The sequence below is a fragment of the Biomphalaria glabrata genome, chromosome 6, assembly GCF_947242115.1.
Source record: "Biomphalaria glabrata chromosome 6, xgBioGlab47.1, whole genome shotgun sequence".
NCBI lineage: Eukaryota > Metazoa > Mollusca > Gastropoda > Planorbidae > Biomphalaria > Biomphalaria glabrata.
Window position 1 is genome coordinate 30,970,385 of NC_074716.1, and position 17,219 is coordinate 30,987,603.

The following is a 17,219-nucleotide window of genomic DNA, read 5'->3' on the forward strand; positions in this document are numbered from 1 at the left end:
CTCGAATAGACAATCCTTGTTTTTTGAAGGTAGAATTGCGCATCATTAATTTCAGTTAAATTAATACAGGAGCCCAAAATCCAAGATAGGTGACAAAATTAAAAGACTGAACAGCAACCAATAATCCACCTGCTTCAGATCTAGTCGATGAATTTTCATCTCTGCTAGTTAATGTCTCCAGAGTTTGAGCAGGCAATGAATAGTGACTTCTAGAATACGTTTTTGGACACCATAGTTTTGACCTTTCATGACCGCAGCATTATCACAGCCTTGACCCCTGCAGTCCATTATGTCTAAGCCATCCGAACGCAGTTTCTCAACAATCATCTCAGCGATTCCAGCAGCATGCATGTCCTTTGTGTCGATGAAGTCAATAAAAGACTCACGAACCTGCACCCCGTCATTATCCAGTACAACGTACCGTAAAATTTGGGAAGTTTGATCCAGCTTTAAGATGTCAGGTGTACTGTCAAAAATAATAGAGAAATGTTTGGCTTGTTTTACTTGCTGTATGATTTGTTTTTTTAGCGTGATCCCCCAATATTGTAATAAATTCATTTTGTATTTGTGGAGACATGTATGTATTCGGTCTGGAACAAAGCTTAGTTCGAAGCACATGCTCCCTCAAGAGTGGATCGTACGTTGATAGTAATTTTACTACCTCTCCAGGTTTTCGTCTCTTGTATAATCAAATCTTGGGCCTTGTTGTCAATACTGTTCCCTACTCTCATGGAAACTTCAAGTTCCTTCCAAGCAAGCGATGACTGAATGGGAGCTCTGCTGGTCTCATGTTTTTCTATTTTCTGGGATAACCTCCACCACTCATTGAATCCATCTTTGGCCCCTTTACATTTAAGGAGGGAGAGGGCGGTACTTACGGCCTACGAGCGCTACCCACCACAATCTTAGTGCAACAGTGGAGAGAGAGGAACCGCATAAAAATGCGATCGTTCCTCCACATTGTGGCCAATTTTTCAAAATCAGATGGGCTCTCCACTGATTGAATTCCTATTAGAAGGATTAATACTTGCCCTCCGTGGAGGAGATTGCTGGCCCCACAAAAAAACATGTCCCTTATAGGGCAATAGGGAGCCACCAAGAGGCGATTAAAACCTGCCATACTCCAAAACTTGGCATCAGCTACACTAAAGTCCTACCCATCAGATACCATTTTCTGCTATACCGATGGGTCGGTAATGAGGGACCCCGATAGATCTGGGTATGGGGCCCTTATAGACTACACAGACCGGACAGAACCAGAGATGCCGATTTCTCCGTCTGAGCTTAAAAGGGTTTTGAGGCGCCAGCCAGACTAGTCAGTTTTGAGCACTGTTCATCATTTTGTTTACGTTACAGTATTACAATTAACTAGTTAGTTAAAAAAAAACTCGTAGAAAACAAAGGTTAGCTTATTTTTAAACAAGGTTACAAAAGACAGTTTGTGTGGAAACACAAACTCAAAATCGGCCCCCGAAGTAAAATGTTTTACATAATTCGGATAATCCTTCAGAGCTGAAGATAGTTTACTTCCTAGTCCAAACCTCCCGCAGGACGACGGGGGATGGGAGCAGGCAGGGTTTGAACCTTCGATCGTCGATAAATCCAAACGACAGTCCAGCGCGCAAACCGCACGACCAGTGGTCCACCCAGGTAGGCTTCAATATTTTCAGAAAGAACATCCGAATGAAATTATATCAAAGACAAATGAGAGATAAGAATGGAGAAAGAAGGTTAACAGATCTTGTGTAGTGCCCCAACCGTCCCGCAGATCAAAGGATACGTGAAAGTGAATGTAAAGTTAGATGTGAACCTGGCCTAACTAGTTTGTGGTCTATAGGGCAGATGATGTAAAGTTCATCTGTCGTTGTGGCCTACGGTTAACGAGGGTGTCATGTAGCCAGCACAACGACCAACCGCTTTTGCTTTTCCCCAACTAATGTCAGGTACCCATTAGAGCTGGGTAGACTCAGAAGTTGAAAATCCCAGTCTTCACCAGGATTCGAACCCGGGACCCTCGGTTCGAACTAAATAAATTATTTTCTTTGAAAAGGCTCAATCTCATTTTCGAATTCTCAAAAAGAAAAAAAAAAAAAAAAAATTCCGCTATATACAAAAATTTTCACAAAAATAATATTTTTTAAGATTACTATTTGTTTTAAATTAGGTGTAACATATAATGCATACTAATTAGCTTTTTCTTATAAAAAACTTCTTGCATAATTGATTTTTTAAAATTAGAATTTTCGCTTTCAGGAAAAAAAAAGTAGCCGTTGCATCAGAACTTTGAATGGTCTAAAATATTGTGAAGTCGGATTTTCAATATCTCTTCTAGTTTACGAGATCTAAACGGGACGGACGGACAGACGGGCAGACATTTCGCACAAAACTAATAGCGTCTTTTCCCCTTTCGGGGGCCGCTAAAAATGACATTACAATGGAATTATTTCCAAAATTAAACTATTAAGAATCATAAAGAAATGAATAAACTAAGACAATTGTTTAGAGCTAGAGTTTAGAAATATATTTGTAAACTCAATATCTAGATTAGACCAATGGACTAAATAATGAAGTAAAAAAAGGTTGGCCTATCTTCTTCTTCTTCTTTATATTACAAAGCATCGATCAGTGTAGTAACAACATGTACCGTGTGTCCGAAATAAATCTAGTAAATTAGATTCAAACTGTTCTCCTCTAGCGGCTACAACCAGCCTGTGTCTTTTCTTACTCTTTCAGTTTGGTACAGCACCCTTCCCTCCAGTTTTGTACTAGGCCTACCTATGTTATGGATGATGCTAAAAATAATTCCAGTTATGACCACAGTTTTGGTTTTTAAGAAAAAAATACTTAAATGCAGCCATATCTCTGTTGCGCCTCCTCTGTTCGATTTGTTTTGGTCAGAATACTTGCTCTGAGTTCTATAAGCCGACATGGTTTCCTAGCTCATTGGAAAATGTTTTCATGCAGATTTGACTCAATGGAATACATTGCATACTGAGGAGTGATAGGTAACTGCATACTGAGGAGTGATAGGTAACTGCATACTGAGGAGTGATAGGTAATTGCATACTGAGGAGTGTTTCGCTTGGCCGACAATGTCAATGTTTTCATTGTTCACTTAACGTGAAATTGTTCTATTCCTATGATACTCTATACATCTGAATAATCAAGATTTACATATAAATATATCAACATAGTTTTGTTTATGGGGAAGCTATACTGTACGTGAAATAAAGTATAATTTATAATGATTACGATTCATATTTATACATTAATAAACGTGTTCGTGTGTAAGGCATACCTACACAAATAAACACCCCCTCCTGCTTGCAGTTAGAAACAAAAATTAACAACGGAATATCCCCCCCCCCCCAAAACGCTATCTTTAATGTTGTTTCCGAATTAAAAACAAACAAATTAGAATTTGTCTATCTTCACCAGCGCTAACTTTGAAGAAATTGTTGTATTCGTTTTGTTTCAAAGCACCTCTAGTTCCTTCTTTCATCTTTGCGTTCTCCTTTTCTTTGTGCTCATCGCCCCCCCCCCCCACACCGACCATTTGGCTCCCAGCGCCACCCATTTTAATGAACTCGCCCCCCCCCCCCGGGTGCATTATTGCTCCCGTTGAAGACCACTGCTCTACAGACTAGATACATTTGTTTTCTAGCTTCCTCTTAGAGTAAGTCACTTTTGTGGATGTTAAGTATTCAGGTCTCTTGGAGACTGTATGGAGAATGTTAAGTCAAATCCTGCAAGCTGTCGGTATTCATTCTGCGATCTGGCAGCATTTTTTTATAAAAGGGTTTAGCCGCAACAATCTGAGTGTGGGCTTGCTACCAAATTAAAAAAGGTTTAGCCGCAACAATCTGAGTGTGGGCTTGCTACCAAATTAAAAAAGGTTTAGCCGCAACAATCTGAGTGTGGGCTTGCTACCAAATTAAAAACCCTATCGTGATGATACTAGTGTTGAGAGGAGTTATTGAAAGGATATATAGTTATAGTTACATTTCTGCAGTGAGACAGTTTACGGTTTTGTTTTATTCAGCACACTGGAGATATTCATAAATGAAGGCCAGGCTATTCCTCTATATTACTGCCTTTAGGCCTCTTCTACTTAGTTAACAAAATGCCTAGTATAAAATCTACAGTCGAATAAAATTAATTGTTATAACTAGACAACTCATCTGGAAATCAGATATAATATCAACCAAAGCAAGCCAATTTATTTGATCTTTATTATAAATTCAATAATTCAAACAGGACATTGTATTTAGAAACAAAACAAAACACAAAAACATTTTTTTTTACTTTATTAAAGATTTATATACAAATGGTACAATAAGGCTTTTCCAATTCATTCACAATATTTTACATTTAAAAAATTGAAGGGTTTGATTAGACCCCCCACTTATCATTTCATACATTCATTCTGTCTTACACACACACACAAACTGACGAGGTATATGTATATATATAAAAGACGTACATCTAACGACATATTGCAACTGAAGAAAAAAAGACCACTTCAAATACACAGGAATGTCAGGAGGGTCAGATTAGGTTTTATAATACAGTATCACATTGGTCATCACCCTTCAAGACAAACCCAGTTATTAAGTGGCCTGGCTTTTTACATTAAATGAGCTGGTTACTCATTATGATGAAGACATTAAAAACTAAAAAGAAAAATAATAACTATGCTTATTGACTCACAACTTCTAACCAAAAAAAAACAAAAAGGACAATGTTTTTGACATGACTACAATATTCATGGAGATGTTTCCAAAACTCAAGTACTTCACTGGTCACAAAGAACAAAATGTTACACTAAAAGCAAAACAAATAATACAAAAATAGCTTCTGAGTGGAATTAAGAGTGTGCATGTCCTCACCAACCTCTTTGTTATCACAGCATCCAGAGGAACCCATGGTGTACTGAAAGACCCTGAATAGTTCATCAAACCATCACAATACTTTAGCAGGGACTAAGAAATTTTCATAAACAAAAATATCAATTCCAAAGTCAAAAAGCAATCCCCAGCCCCAAAATTTTATTCATTTTTCTTTAGGGAAGTGTGTTTACACCCAGATCCCCCAATTAGTTGTGTCAACCCCAATATAAAAAAAACCCAAAACAACTTAGAAGCATGCAGCTTTAGACATTTGACATGGATATACCGGTACATATAAAGGCTATATTAGACATGTCAATGACAGGTTCAACTGAGGTATGTCAAGAAACGAGAAAGAAAAGGAAGAAGCCACACCTAGACATTAGCCATTCCCAGCAGTGCTTCTCACATTTTCCAAATGGAAGGATTAGAAACAGGAGACTCTTGCATTGTTTTTATTAATACAGATTGAAAGCCAGTGTTGACATGTAATAGCACTCAACACACACTGTACATAGGTACTAAACAATTACGTGTGATTACTAAGGAGCTAATGAGCCGGTTAATAAATCTATACACCAAACAAAACAAAAAAAAACAATGGTGCAAGCTTCAGTTATGTACACAGAGATAGACAGATACAATGCACAAACTACAGATTGAATCTATTTGATATAGAAATCTAACTATATATATATATGGAACATTTCATGACTATAGTAAGGCTGTCAACATTATCTCAATAGGGAATTAAATTTGATGTTTTCATTGAGCTACGACTTTTTTTATTTTTTTTTTGACACTTCAAAAATCAAAACCAAAATAAAAATTAAAAAAAACAACTTAAAATGGTTTTTGTCTACACATATCTGTGCATAAGCCAATCAGAACAAAATATTTGAAAATAAACAATCCACAAGATTTATTATTATTGATTTCACAATAAAATCAAACTGTAAGACAATTAGATTGTACATATGCAAATGAGACATATTTAGATTAGAAAAAATGACGTACATGAATTTGTTACTTGGTAGTGAACAAAAAAAAAAAGGACTTTATCTTAGCTCACAAATATAAAACCATGTCTGAATCACCTCTCTCTTTTAAAGTTTCTTTCCAAGTACGAAATTTAAAACTTATGAACACATAATTCTATTATACATATACACATATATATGTAAATCTATACATACACATGCATATATGTATATATAAACCAAAGAAAAAAGAATTGGCCCCACTTTAAAAAAAAAAAAAAAAAAGACCACTGGCCACATCACAGATAAATAATAGTTTATTGTGGTCCTGGGAAGGCCTGAGGCTCAGTCGCAATGATCTGGTCTATCACATTGTATATTGTACAACACCTCCCAAGACCACAACATGCAGGTCAGTTACATTGGTGTCAAAGCTTGGTTTCTACACAAGATTTGAAGTCAACATGTTTTTGATGGATGCAATTGGTTCACTGACAAAACTGTGGTTATACAAAAAATTATATAGAATAGATCTATTAAAAAAAGTATATTTTAAATATTTCATGAACACATTCTGTTAAAATATAAATACTTTTATACACATTTAGGATGCTACATTTTTGTACGTATTCTAAAGAACCGAATGTGATCTTACTTCGGCAAGCTTTTAAGACACGAGACAATAAATAATTTATTTCGTTGCTTCATTAATTGAACACAGGATTAGACAAGCGTCTAGTTTTCAAGTCAAAGATAAGAAGTTTCTGTTCAATGCTAAACTACTGTAACTAAAATTTAAGATAATATATCCATGCTAACTTGTGAAATTTGTGCAACCCACAAGATGGCAGCATAAACAAAAAAGATAATATCCCCATCAACAAGTTTGCTAGCCATTCCATTTGCAGAATAAGCATCTAACAGAACTATAATAAGATAATGCTACACATATAAACAAATTAGCGTGTTTTTCATGACTGCATTTTATACTTTAAGCCATACAAATTTTTTTTTTTTTTTTATGCAGACACAGCATTCACTATTTTTGATGGTCAAAGAGAATGATTTAAAAAAAAATTATGACCATTGAAGTTGGCCACATTTAGTTTTTAATATACATCTTCATGGAAGACTTAAATAGAACAACAAAGAACCATATTCTCAGAGGGAGAAAAGTAGTACAAATTTGGCAACAGCTACCCCACACCCGCATTGGGTGTTAAAAAAAAGTCTTATTATCCATACGAATCCATTGTTATTTCCAGCGGTAAGGTATTTTAATCATTTTTAAATACTTTTAAATTTTGTTAAGTCCACATAAGGATGCTACAGACTAAAATCACTGTATGCATTTCTTTGACGAAGTGGAGAAGAAGCTTGTACATCCTTGATTGGAGAGCTCATTTTTTTGGGTCAATTTTTTTAAAATTAAGATGAACATTTCCAAGGCATAGAAGCCAATCAGGAGAGACTCAAGGAGCAGCGACAAGATACCTTTCAATGAAGGATCACGCACCATAGCAAGTCACAATGCTAGAGTAGTTTCATTACTGCCACCAAGGTCAATACATAACTGGCACTGGTTTCTGAACACTGTCTACAGCCATTATGTTGATCTCCCTGACGTCTGTAGGAGTGGTGGGCTGCTCTTGCTTGTGAGAGTCTTGCTTTGTTGGAGTCTGGCTCTGATTGTACGCAGACATGCAGTTACGAATGGTCTGCTCTACCTGTTCCACGCAACCTCTAATTAAATCCTGAAAACAGACAAATTAAAAGTTAAACAACTGAAAGAATCAACATAGAAAGACAGTTAAGAAATGAAAAGAATGTTAGGAATTTACTTTAAGAAAATCCTTACCATATCATTGCCTGTGATGGCATGCAATGTCATTAATTCAGTTCCTGACTCGCAATTCAAATTCCTAAATGCTGTACCTATTGCAGCACAAGCAATCATTGAAGGTGGGATCATCATGAATTTAGAATCTGAGAAGAAATAATGTTCAAGATATTATTATATAATTAACTGTATACAATTGACAAAGGCCAGACTAGTATATGGCCCTAACTTAATGTACATGGCAGTATAAAAGGCCAGGAAAAGTAGGGCAAGTTTGCCTAACAAAGAAAGGTCATTTATTACTGGCTGTCACAGGTGGAATGCATATCTTTACTAAGGTGACTTTTATATTCAAATAAAAACTAATGCTAAAAAAAATTACATTTAAACTAATATTTATTATTATTATTATTATTTTCAAAAATAGGAATTGTTAAAAAAAAAGTTTTAAAAATTTAAGTTTTTGGTTAAAAAGGTTAACTAAAAAATGTTTTTTTATTTAATGTATGAACATCAAATATTATCTTGACCAAACAAATTTATTTAAAGACTAGTACATCTAGTCCAAAGAACAAAAAAATTACCTGTTGCACACAAAGCAGCAAATGTTTGGGCCTGCTTTTTGACTGCAGTTAAAATGCTCTTGTTGTAAGACATCCGATGAAGTACATGGTCGAGAAAGTCATTGGGTACAATCGCAGACAGGTCCCACTTTAGAAGATGTAATATTTGAGATTCCATATCCTGGAAGAAACAAAACAATTGCAATGATGATAAGCTAATGTACATTCATATTGTTGTTCACTATTCATGACTACAAAATGTGTATTAGTCTTAAATGGTAATGTATTATAATTTGTCATTATTTCTATACCATGATAGGTTTACACAAGCTTATGTGTCTAGGCTGTCCATATACTTTCAGTTTGATAACAATAATGGCATTGCCTTCGATTCCAAATATTAAGGATGTGTTCAGTGTTATTTGGTACTAGTAAATTTAAAAAAAAGACAAGTGATATGTTTGTGCAGGCTATTAATGTAGATCAGTATACTGCATGACTTCTCCCGTATAATAGGAATGTTATTATGTAATGCTTTTGTGTCAACATCTTTGCTATAAGAGTTTTATCACATTGTGACAATAATATTTTAACATACCAACATTTTACTTTTTTAATGAAAAATCTTATAGCAATATGTAGGTGTAATATAAAATTCCCATGTGTACACACCGTAAGCTCTTCAAGTGTAATGGAGTTGTCTGTGTACATGACCAGCTGTTCACCGCTGATAGGGGTGGTCTCTTTTAACTTTGATGCCAGGAACATGCAGGCGGCCCCCAACAATTGCAATCGTGTTCTTTTAATATCCCTGATACAAAGAAATCTGTCCAAATAATTTACACTTAAAGGAAACACCTCTTCTTCCATCCTCTGTTCTGAACACACCTGTAACAAATGGAAAAACAAAGGCTATAATAGTCAATTTTAATGACATGAATCAAGAGCACATTTTTTTAATAATTATAAAATCTAGATAATTGTATACATACTTCAATAATACGTCTAAATACGAAATGAAAAATAGAATCAATATCTAGATTCTAGATGTAGATGCATTAAACAATGCAAAAAAAAAAAAAAAAAAAAAAAAAAAGGCATTCTTAAATTACATCTAATACTAAAAGAATAATGAATTAATGGTAATCTTGAATAACTTGGTTTGATTAATTATAAATCTAGATTCTATGGTAGATCTATCTAAATCTGAATTTAGAGATAGTCTATATTTTTATCTGAAAAATTGTATCTAGACTAGAAGAAGATAGATCTAGATCGGATATTCTAAATATAGATTCTAGAATCTACCTTAGTTTTAGAATGAATAATTGTCCTAGCTCTAGTCTACATTTAGATCTAGACTCATATAAATCTGGATAACTCATTTAGTCATTACTGATTACTCATTTACTGTCATACATAGTCACACAGTCACAATGTCAGTCTGAGCTTGAAAATGGCAAAATTGCTGTAAGTCATTTCAAGTTAAAGACAAAGACATACAGATGAATAAGACAGATCTAGACTCTGTGCACTACCCAAGGGCAAGCTGCAAAATGAATTAGCTGCAAAGCCGGTATGAAAATTTGGCCATGATTCATACAGCTCGTGGAATTTCAAGGCCTCCCAGCTGGTTCGGCCATATTGCAACCGGCAGGATGTCATTTTGTCTCATACAATTAAATAATGAGTCTACAGGTATTTAAAAAAAAAAAGTGTAAGTGAAATTTTACACACGTAGACTAGATCTAGAACAAGATTTTTGTAAGGATGATTAACAATGTTGATGATGTGGCAATATATCATTTATATGCAATGTCATAGACAGTTGACTCTTGATTAGTGTTAGTCTAGTCTATTAAAATCAGACAGTGAATCTGAGTGAAATTTACCTCTGCCATCCATTCAGTGACCATTTTTCTCATGTATGGTTGAATGTCAGTTTGCACACAGTTGAAATAGCAAGTATGGGGTAGATATTTATCCTCTGTGGAGAGCAAATTCGTTAACACTCTGCTGTCATTCAATAAAACGGGGTCCTTGATGGCCCTGTGTGCTTTACCTCCGATATCAGTTTCGCAACAAACCAGTGAAAAGTGATCCATTTTGTATTATAAAAGTTGCAGATGAATCGCAAAACAGAAGAAAAAACACAGAATCGCTGATATTAATCCTAGAAATGTTCACGAATATTACTCCAAGAGGTGAAAGAAAATAAATATGAGGTAGAAATTGTTTCAATTCAGTTTAGGCCTCAGACAGCCGACACTGCCTCTATCGAAGCTAGGTTCTTAATACTTGCAAATGCTGGTGCTCAGCATTTATGTTTCAATGAGGAGGGGTCGTCTGCGCATGCGCGAGACATGAGAAAATTTCTCTGCGGTGCAAAATTTTGCATTTTTTAACGTATTTTGCACAATTTTAAGTGATTTTAAGATTGCATACGTAAATATGAACATTAAATAATGCTTTACATGCAAAACTTGCATAAATAGATGCATATAAAGCATTAAAAACGACTTTCTTCTGCACAAAATTAGTTTAAAAAAAAAAGAAGAGAGAAGGGGGGGGAGTAGAAATCTGTGCTGTGTGTGGCAGACATGGGTGGCCCGCTGGCTTAGCGCAGGAGGGCTTCATCACAGGCTCAGCAAAGCGGGCACGACCTGCAGTCATAGTTTCAGTCAATCCGACTGGGGAGCAGATGAGCACTAGATCTTGTAGATTCTACATTAAAAAAAATAGAGAGAGAGAGAGAGTCTAACTAGTTCAGATAAAAACAGAAAAAATGTAACATTCTCTATAAAAATTAAAATGATAATGTTGAGAAATAGACAAACTTGCAATGTAGATCTAGAATCTAGAACTAGTGGTGCTTGGTGGTAAGGAATGTAGAATGTAAAGCAATAATAATAATTTTTTTTAAAAAGGTTCAATCTAGTAAAGTATATGTCGTAAAGCCTACTTACACATTAATACACACTTAACACATCACATAGACGATTGTGGAATGACGCAAACTTCTAATAAATCAATCTGAATCTTGTTAGTTTTTTTTTTTTTTTGTAAGGTAATTGTTAAGTGTCATGCATACTTTCAATAAATTTAGAGATCTAGTGCTAGCTAGATCTAGGAGTAGGACCTAGTTAGATGCTCGAGTTGGTAGAATATATTTATATATATAATACATTCAATCGACATATATCAGGGTATGTATTGTATACAGTACTGTGTCCGCCTAAACCTCGTCCTTAAAGGGGTCTCCGACTTAAAAAAAAAAGTTTAACAAGCTATGCATATTAAATAAAACAAAATAATGGAAACGAGATGTACACGTAGCCAACATGACATGCCTTTAGATCTATTTATATTATTAATTGCATAAATATCGAAGAGAGTAGAGGGACACTTAAAAATTCCTGTCCATGGATTCCAAGAAGACGAAATCAGATGGATGACTACCCTGTTGTTAAACCACTACACAAAGTAGTGTAGACCAGCTATATAAGGTTATTACCATCTTGTTTTAAAATGTAGACCTAGACTATTATACATGTGAACGATAGTCTTTCTACCACTGTACCAATATGTATTTGTAAAAACCACTTGTATATTAAGAAAAAAGAGGATTCTCTTTCAGATGACCAAAACTAGGCAATGTATATAGTACCTAGAGCACAGTACAGAGATAGTAGTGAAATTAGATTTTCAATAGCGCATTAGTTTTTGAGATCAAATGACTGCCAGACAAAACCAATACCTTAATATCTCTACGCGAACAGCAGAAAGTGACTACTAGATGTAGAGCTATTTATGTACTTTTTGTTTTCTAAACGTCAAACAAAATTGAAAAAAAAAATGTGTGTGTAGAGGGGTGTGTGATTCCATTAAAAAAAAGGGTGGGGGATTAAGAATCTAGAGAATAATTGGACTAGTTATATTTGTTATAAATATAATCGCAACTAGTTAGACAATTTGTAGCTTTTAAACAATAAGATAGGTAATTAGATAGATCAAAGCTAGCTTCTATAAAATATATATATATATATGATCGAAAGTTCACTTATATATAGATATAAACCTTTTTTTTTTTCATTCTTTCACCGCCAGGGTACCAGTTGCGTATCTATTTTTAGAATACCACGGTATGAGAAGAAAGAGAAGTGGAAGGGTAGGAAGGGGGGTGAATGGGGGGCTATGCTAACACAGAAAAACGAGGTCAACAGAGAGTCCAGAACAAATGCGTCTCCCTCTGAATGAATAGCGCTTGCGTAGCAAGACATGAATGAAAAAAAATAGCAGGCTGCGTCTGATTCGTCTGTGACAGAGCCCACCCCATCTTGATGCTAAAGGGAGTGGAAGCAGATTCGGGGGATGTTGGGGCGGGGTTTGCAGAAGAAAAGGGGCCGTAACATCCAACCATCCATGCTGTGTTATTCCCCTTTCCCCGTTTTCTGCTCTCACCCGGTTTCGAGAGTAAAGCAATTTTGTTTCGCTATCTTCCTTTTGTTACTATTAGATCTATATCATATCAGAGTTTGGTAATGTTGTTGCTGTGCTGTATATGCTGCGCCATTGTTCTTATATTGACAAGTGAATGTCACCTTATAAGAGTGAAGTTTAGTCAGCTTATATCACTGACATAATAAATGTATATTGATCCCTATGATAATATTGAAAAGCTAGATCCAATGAAAAGATCTATATTTAGATCTAATACTTGATTAGTGCAATGTTAGTATTGATTTTTTGAAAGTATCAGTGTTTTTTTTTTTTTTTTGTGTTTCTGTTTGAAGCCGTATAAATAAGAATGATGTAATTAATTCAGTTAACATGTTAGGAGATGTTTGATTCGTTAAATTAATATATTTTTTACTTGAACACACTACATGCTAAAGTGAAGTTTTTAAAACTGTTTTTGAGATCTAAGGGTTATGTAAGAAAAAAAATAATGATATGTAAGTAGGCCATTTTCTTGGAGATGGATTTGCGCGTGGGCATTTACTAGGTCTAATATTTTTAAGAATTATTTTAAGAAAATGTTGGGGGCGTGACTGTGCGGTGGTTAGGTAGGCGTGACCAAAGTTCCTAAATGCGCATATGGGCGTGCTCAAAGTGGAGGTGTTGTGTAGTGGGCGTGTTTAAGGTCAAAATGTGTGAAAGGGGCGTAGCAATGGAGTCTGGTCTCCTGGTCATTTCCACTGTCTTTCTGGGCTAGGTTAATTTCTAAGTTTGTACATTTGTAGACTTGTACACCTGAAGACTTGTACATCAGTAGACTTACTTGTACATCCGTGGACTTGTTCTCCTGTAGACTTGTAAATCTGTAGACTTTTTTTTTGTACAACTGTAGAATTGCTTGTACATCTGTAGACTTGTACATCTTTAGACTTACTTGTACATCTGTAGACTTTTTTTTTTACAACTGTAGACTTACTTGTACATCTGTAGACTTGTACATCCGTAGACTTGTACATCCGTAGACTTGTACATCTGTAGACTTGTACATCTGCAGACTTACTTGTACATCCGTAGACTTGCACTCCTGTAGACTTGTACATCTGTAGACTTGTACATCTGTAGACTTGTACAACTGTAGACTTACTTGTACATCCGTAGACTTGTACTCCTGTAGACTTTTACATCTGTAGACTTGTACACCTGTAGACTTGTACATCTGTAGACTTTTTTTGTACAACTGTAGACTTACTTGTACATCTGTAGACTTGTACATCTGTAGACTTGTACATCTGTAGACTTGTACATCGGTAGACTTGTACATCTGTAGACTTACTTGTACATCTGTAGACTTACTTGTACATCTGTAGACTTACTTGTACATCTGTAGACTTGTACATCTGTAGACTTACTTGTGCATCTGTAGACTTGTACATCTGTAGACTTACGCGTACATCCGTAGATTTGTACACCTGTAGACTTGTACACCTGTAGACTTTCTTGTACATCTGTAAACTTGTACATCTGTAGACTTACTTGTACATCTGTGGACTTACTTGTACATCTGTAGACTTGTACATCTGTAGACTTGTACATCTGTAGACTTACTTGTACATCCGTAGACTTGTACTCCTGTAGACTTGTACTCCTGTAGACTTGTACACCTGTAGACTTGTACACCTGTAGACTTGTTCATCTGTAGACTTGTACATCTGTAGACTTACTTGTACATCTGTAGACTTACTTGTACATCTGTAGACTTGTACATCTGTAGACTTGTACATCTGTAGACTTGTACATCTGTAGACTTACTTGTACATCCGTAGACTTGTACTCCTGTAGACTTGTACTCCTGTAGACTTGTACACCTGTAGACTTGTACACCTGTAGACTTGTTCATCTGTAGACTTGTACATCTGTAGACTTACTTGTACATCTGTAGACTTACTTGTACATCTGTAGACTTGTACATCTGTAGACTTGTACATCTGTAGACTTGTACATCTGTAGACTTACTTGTACATCTGTAGACTTGTACTCCTGTAGACTTGTACATCTGTAGACTTGTACATCTGTAGACTAACTTGTACATCCGTAGACTTGTACTCCTGTAGACTTGTACTTCTGTAGACTTGTACATCTGTAGACTTACTTGTACATCCGTAGACTTACTTGTACATCCGTAGACATGTACTCCTGTAGACTTGTACTTCTGTAGACTTGTACACCTGTAGACTTGTAGATCTGTAGACTTACTTGTACATCTGTAGACTTGTACATCCGTAGACTTGTACATTTGTAGACTTGTACATCTGTAGACTTGTACAACTGTAGACTTACTTGTACATCCGTAGACTTGTACTCCTGTAGACTTTTACATCTGTAGACTTGTACACCTGTAGACTTGTACATCTGTAGACTTTTTTTGTACAACTGTAGACTTACTTGTACATCTGTAGACTTGTACATCTGTAGACTTGTACATCTGTAGACTTACTTGTACATCTGTAGACTTACTTGTACATCTGTAGACTTGTACATCTGTAGACTTACTTGTGCATCTGTAGACTTGTACATCTGTAGACTTACGTGTACATCCGTAGATTTGTACACCTGTAGACTTGTACACCTGTAGACTTTCTTGTACATCTGTAAACTTGTACATCTGTAGACTTACTTGTACATCTGTGGACTTACTTGTACATCTGTAGACTTGTACATCTGTAGACTTGTACATCTGTAGACTTACTTGTACATCTGTAGACTTGTACATCTGTAGACTTGTACATCTGTAGACTTACTTGTACATCCGTAGACTTGTACTCCTGTAGACTTGTACTCCTGTAGACTTGTACACTTGTAGACTTGTACACCTGTAGACTTGTTCATCTGTAGACTTGTACATCTGTAGACTTACTTGTACATCTGTAGACTTACTTGTACATCTGTAGACTTACTTGTACATCTGTAGACTTACTTGTACATCTGTAGACTTACTTGTACATCTGTAGACTTACTTGTACATCTGTAGACTTGTACATCTGTAGACTTGTACATCTGTAGACTTACTTGTACATCCGTAGACTTGTACTCCTGTAGACTTGTACATCTGTAGACTTGTACATCTGTAGACTAACTTGTACATCCGTAGACTTGTACTCCTGTAGACTTGTACTTCTGTAGACTTGTACACCTGTAGACTTGTACATCTGTAGACTTGTACATCTGTAGACTTACTTGTACATCCGTAGACTTGTACTCCTGTAGACTTGTACTTCTGTAGACTTGTACACCTGTAGACTTGTAGATCTGTAGACCTACTTGTACATCTGTAGACTTGTACATCTGTAGACTTGTACATCTGTAGACTTGTACATCTGTAGACTTACTTGTACATCCGTAGACTTGTACTCCTGTAGACTTGTACTTCTGTAGACTTGTACACCTGTAGACTTGTACACCTGTAGACTTGTACATCTGTAGACTTGTACATCTGTAGACTTACTTGTACATCCGTAGACTTGTACTCCTGTAGACTTGTACACCTGTAGACTTGTACACCTGTAGACTTGTAGATCTGTAGACTTGTACATCTGTAGACGTGTACATCTGTAGACTTACTTGTACATCCGTAGACTTGTACTCCTGTAGACTTGTACTCCTGTAGACATGTACACCTGTAGACTTGTACACCTGTAGACTTGTTCATCTGTAGACTTGTACATCTGTAGACTTACTTGTACATCTGTAGACTTGTACATCTGTAGACTTACTTGTACATCTGTAGACTTACTTGTACATCTGTAGACTTACTTGTACATCTGTAGACTTACTTGTACATCTGTAGACTTACTTGTACATCTGTAGACTTACTTGTACATCTGTAGACTTATACATCTGTAGACTTACTTGTACATCCGTAGACTTGTACTCCTGTAGACTTGTACACCTGTAGACTTGTACACCTGTAGACTTGTACACCTGTAGACTTGTACACCTGTAGACTTGTACATCTGTAGACTTGTACACCTGTAGACTTAACGATATGTGAAACTGAAGGAAAGGAAAGATAACAGTACTACACTCACAACTATAAGCCTTTTTTTTTTGGAGGGGGTAGGGTAGGGTAGGGTAAGCAATTTTTTTCCCTCAGATGGGATAGAAATAAGAATAGTTAACATGCTCCATCATTCCATGCCTACTTTGCTTTTGCTACTCATTCCATTCATTGTATAGCTATATTCATGGGCGTAGCCAGGATTTTTTTTTTTTGGGTGTGTGTGAGTGTGTGTACATAATTAATCTTTATTACATTCTGACCCTTCATTCTTTCGGAAAACGTTTATTGTATCCTAGAAGATATTCTTCCTGGAGTTTGTGGAAAAATCGTGCTTGCCCTTGCCAGCAATGGGGTGTGGGGGAGCGCTGTGAGCGCCAAGCACTATTTCCGGTATTGAAAGCTCTTGGAATTAGGTGACTGTAGTTTGCTTTA

General features: G+C 35.9%; 1 protein-coding gene across 1 annotated transcript; it reads right to left on the bottom strand.

The window, feature by feature from the left end:
* Positions 1 to 4,213: 4,213 nt before the first annotated feature.
* On the bottom strand, positions 4,214 to 10,578 carry LOC106059492 (G1/S-specific cyclin-D2-like). Its single transcript, XM_013217116.2, has 5 exons — positions 10,165 to 10,578; positions 8,945 to 9,160; positions 8,294 to 8,453; positions 7,728 to 7,855; positions 4,214 to 7,623 (listed from the first exon to the last, which is right to left on the bottom strand). The coding sequence occupies exons 1-5, from the start codon at positions 10,375 to 10,377 to the stop codon at positions 7,432 to 7,434; spliced, it is 909 nt and encodes a 302-aa protein (XP_013072570.1). The 5' UTR covers positions 10,378 to 10,578; the 3' UTR covers positions 4,214 to 7,431.
* Between the last annotated feature and the right edge of the window lie 6,641 nt (positions 10,579 to 17,219).

Bases quoted from the DNA above. Each gene is read 5' to 3' on its own strand.
- LOC106059492 (XM_013217116.2), bottom strand. From the start codon at position 10,377: ATGGATCACTTTTCACTGGTTTGTTGCGAAACTGATATCGGAGGTAAA. The intron at 9,161-10,164 runs GTAAATTTCACT...CATTTGTTACAG, and splicing joins TCACTGAATGGATGGCAGAG to GTGTGTTCAGAACAGAGGAT. The intron at 7,624-7,727 runs GTAAGGATTTTC...GTCTGTTTTCAG, and splicing joins CCATCACAGGCAATGATATG to GATTTAATTAGAGGTTGCGT.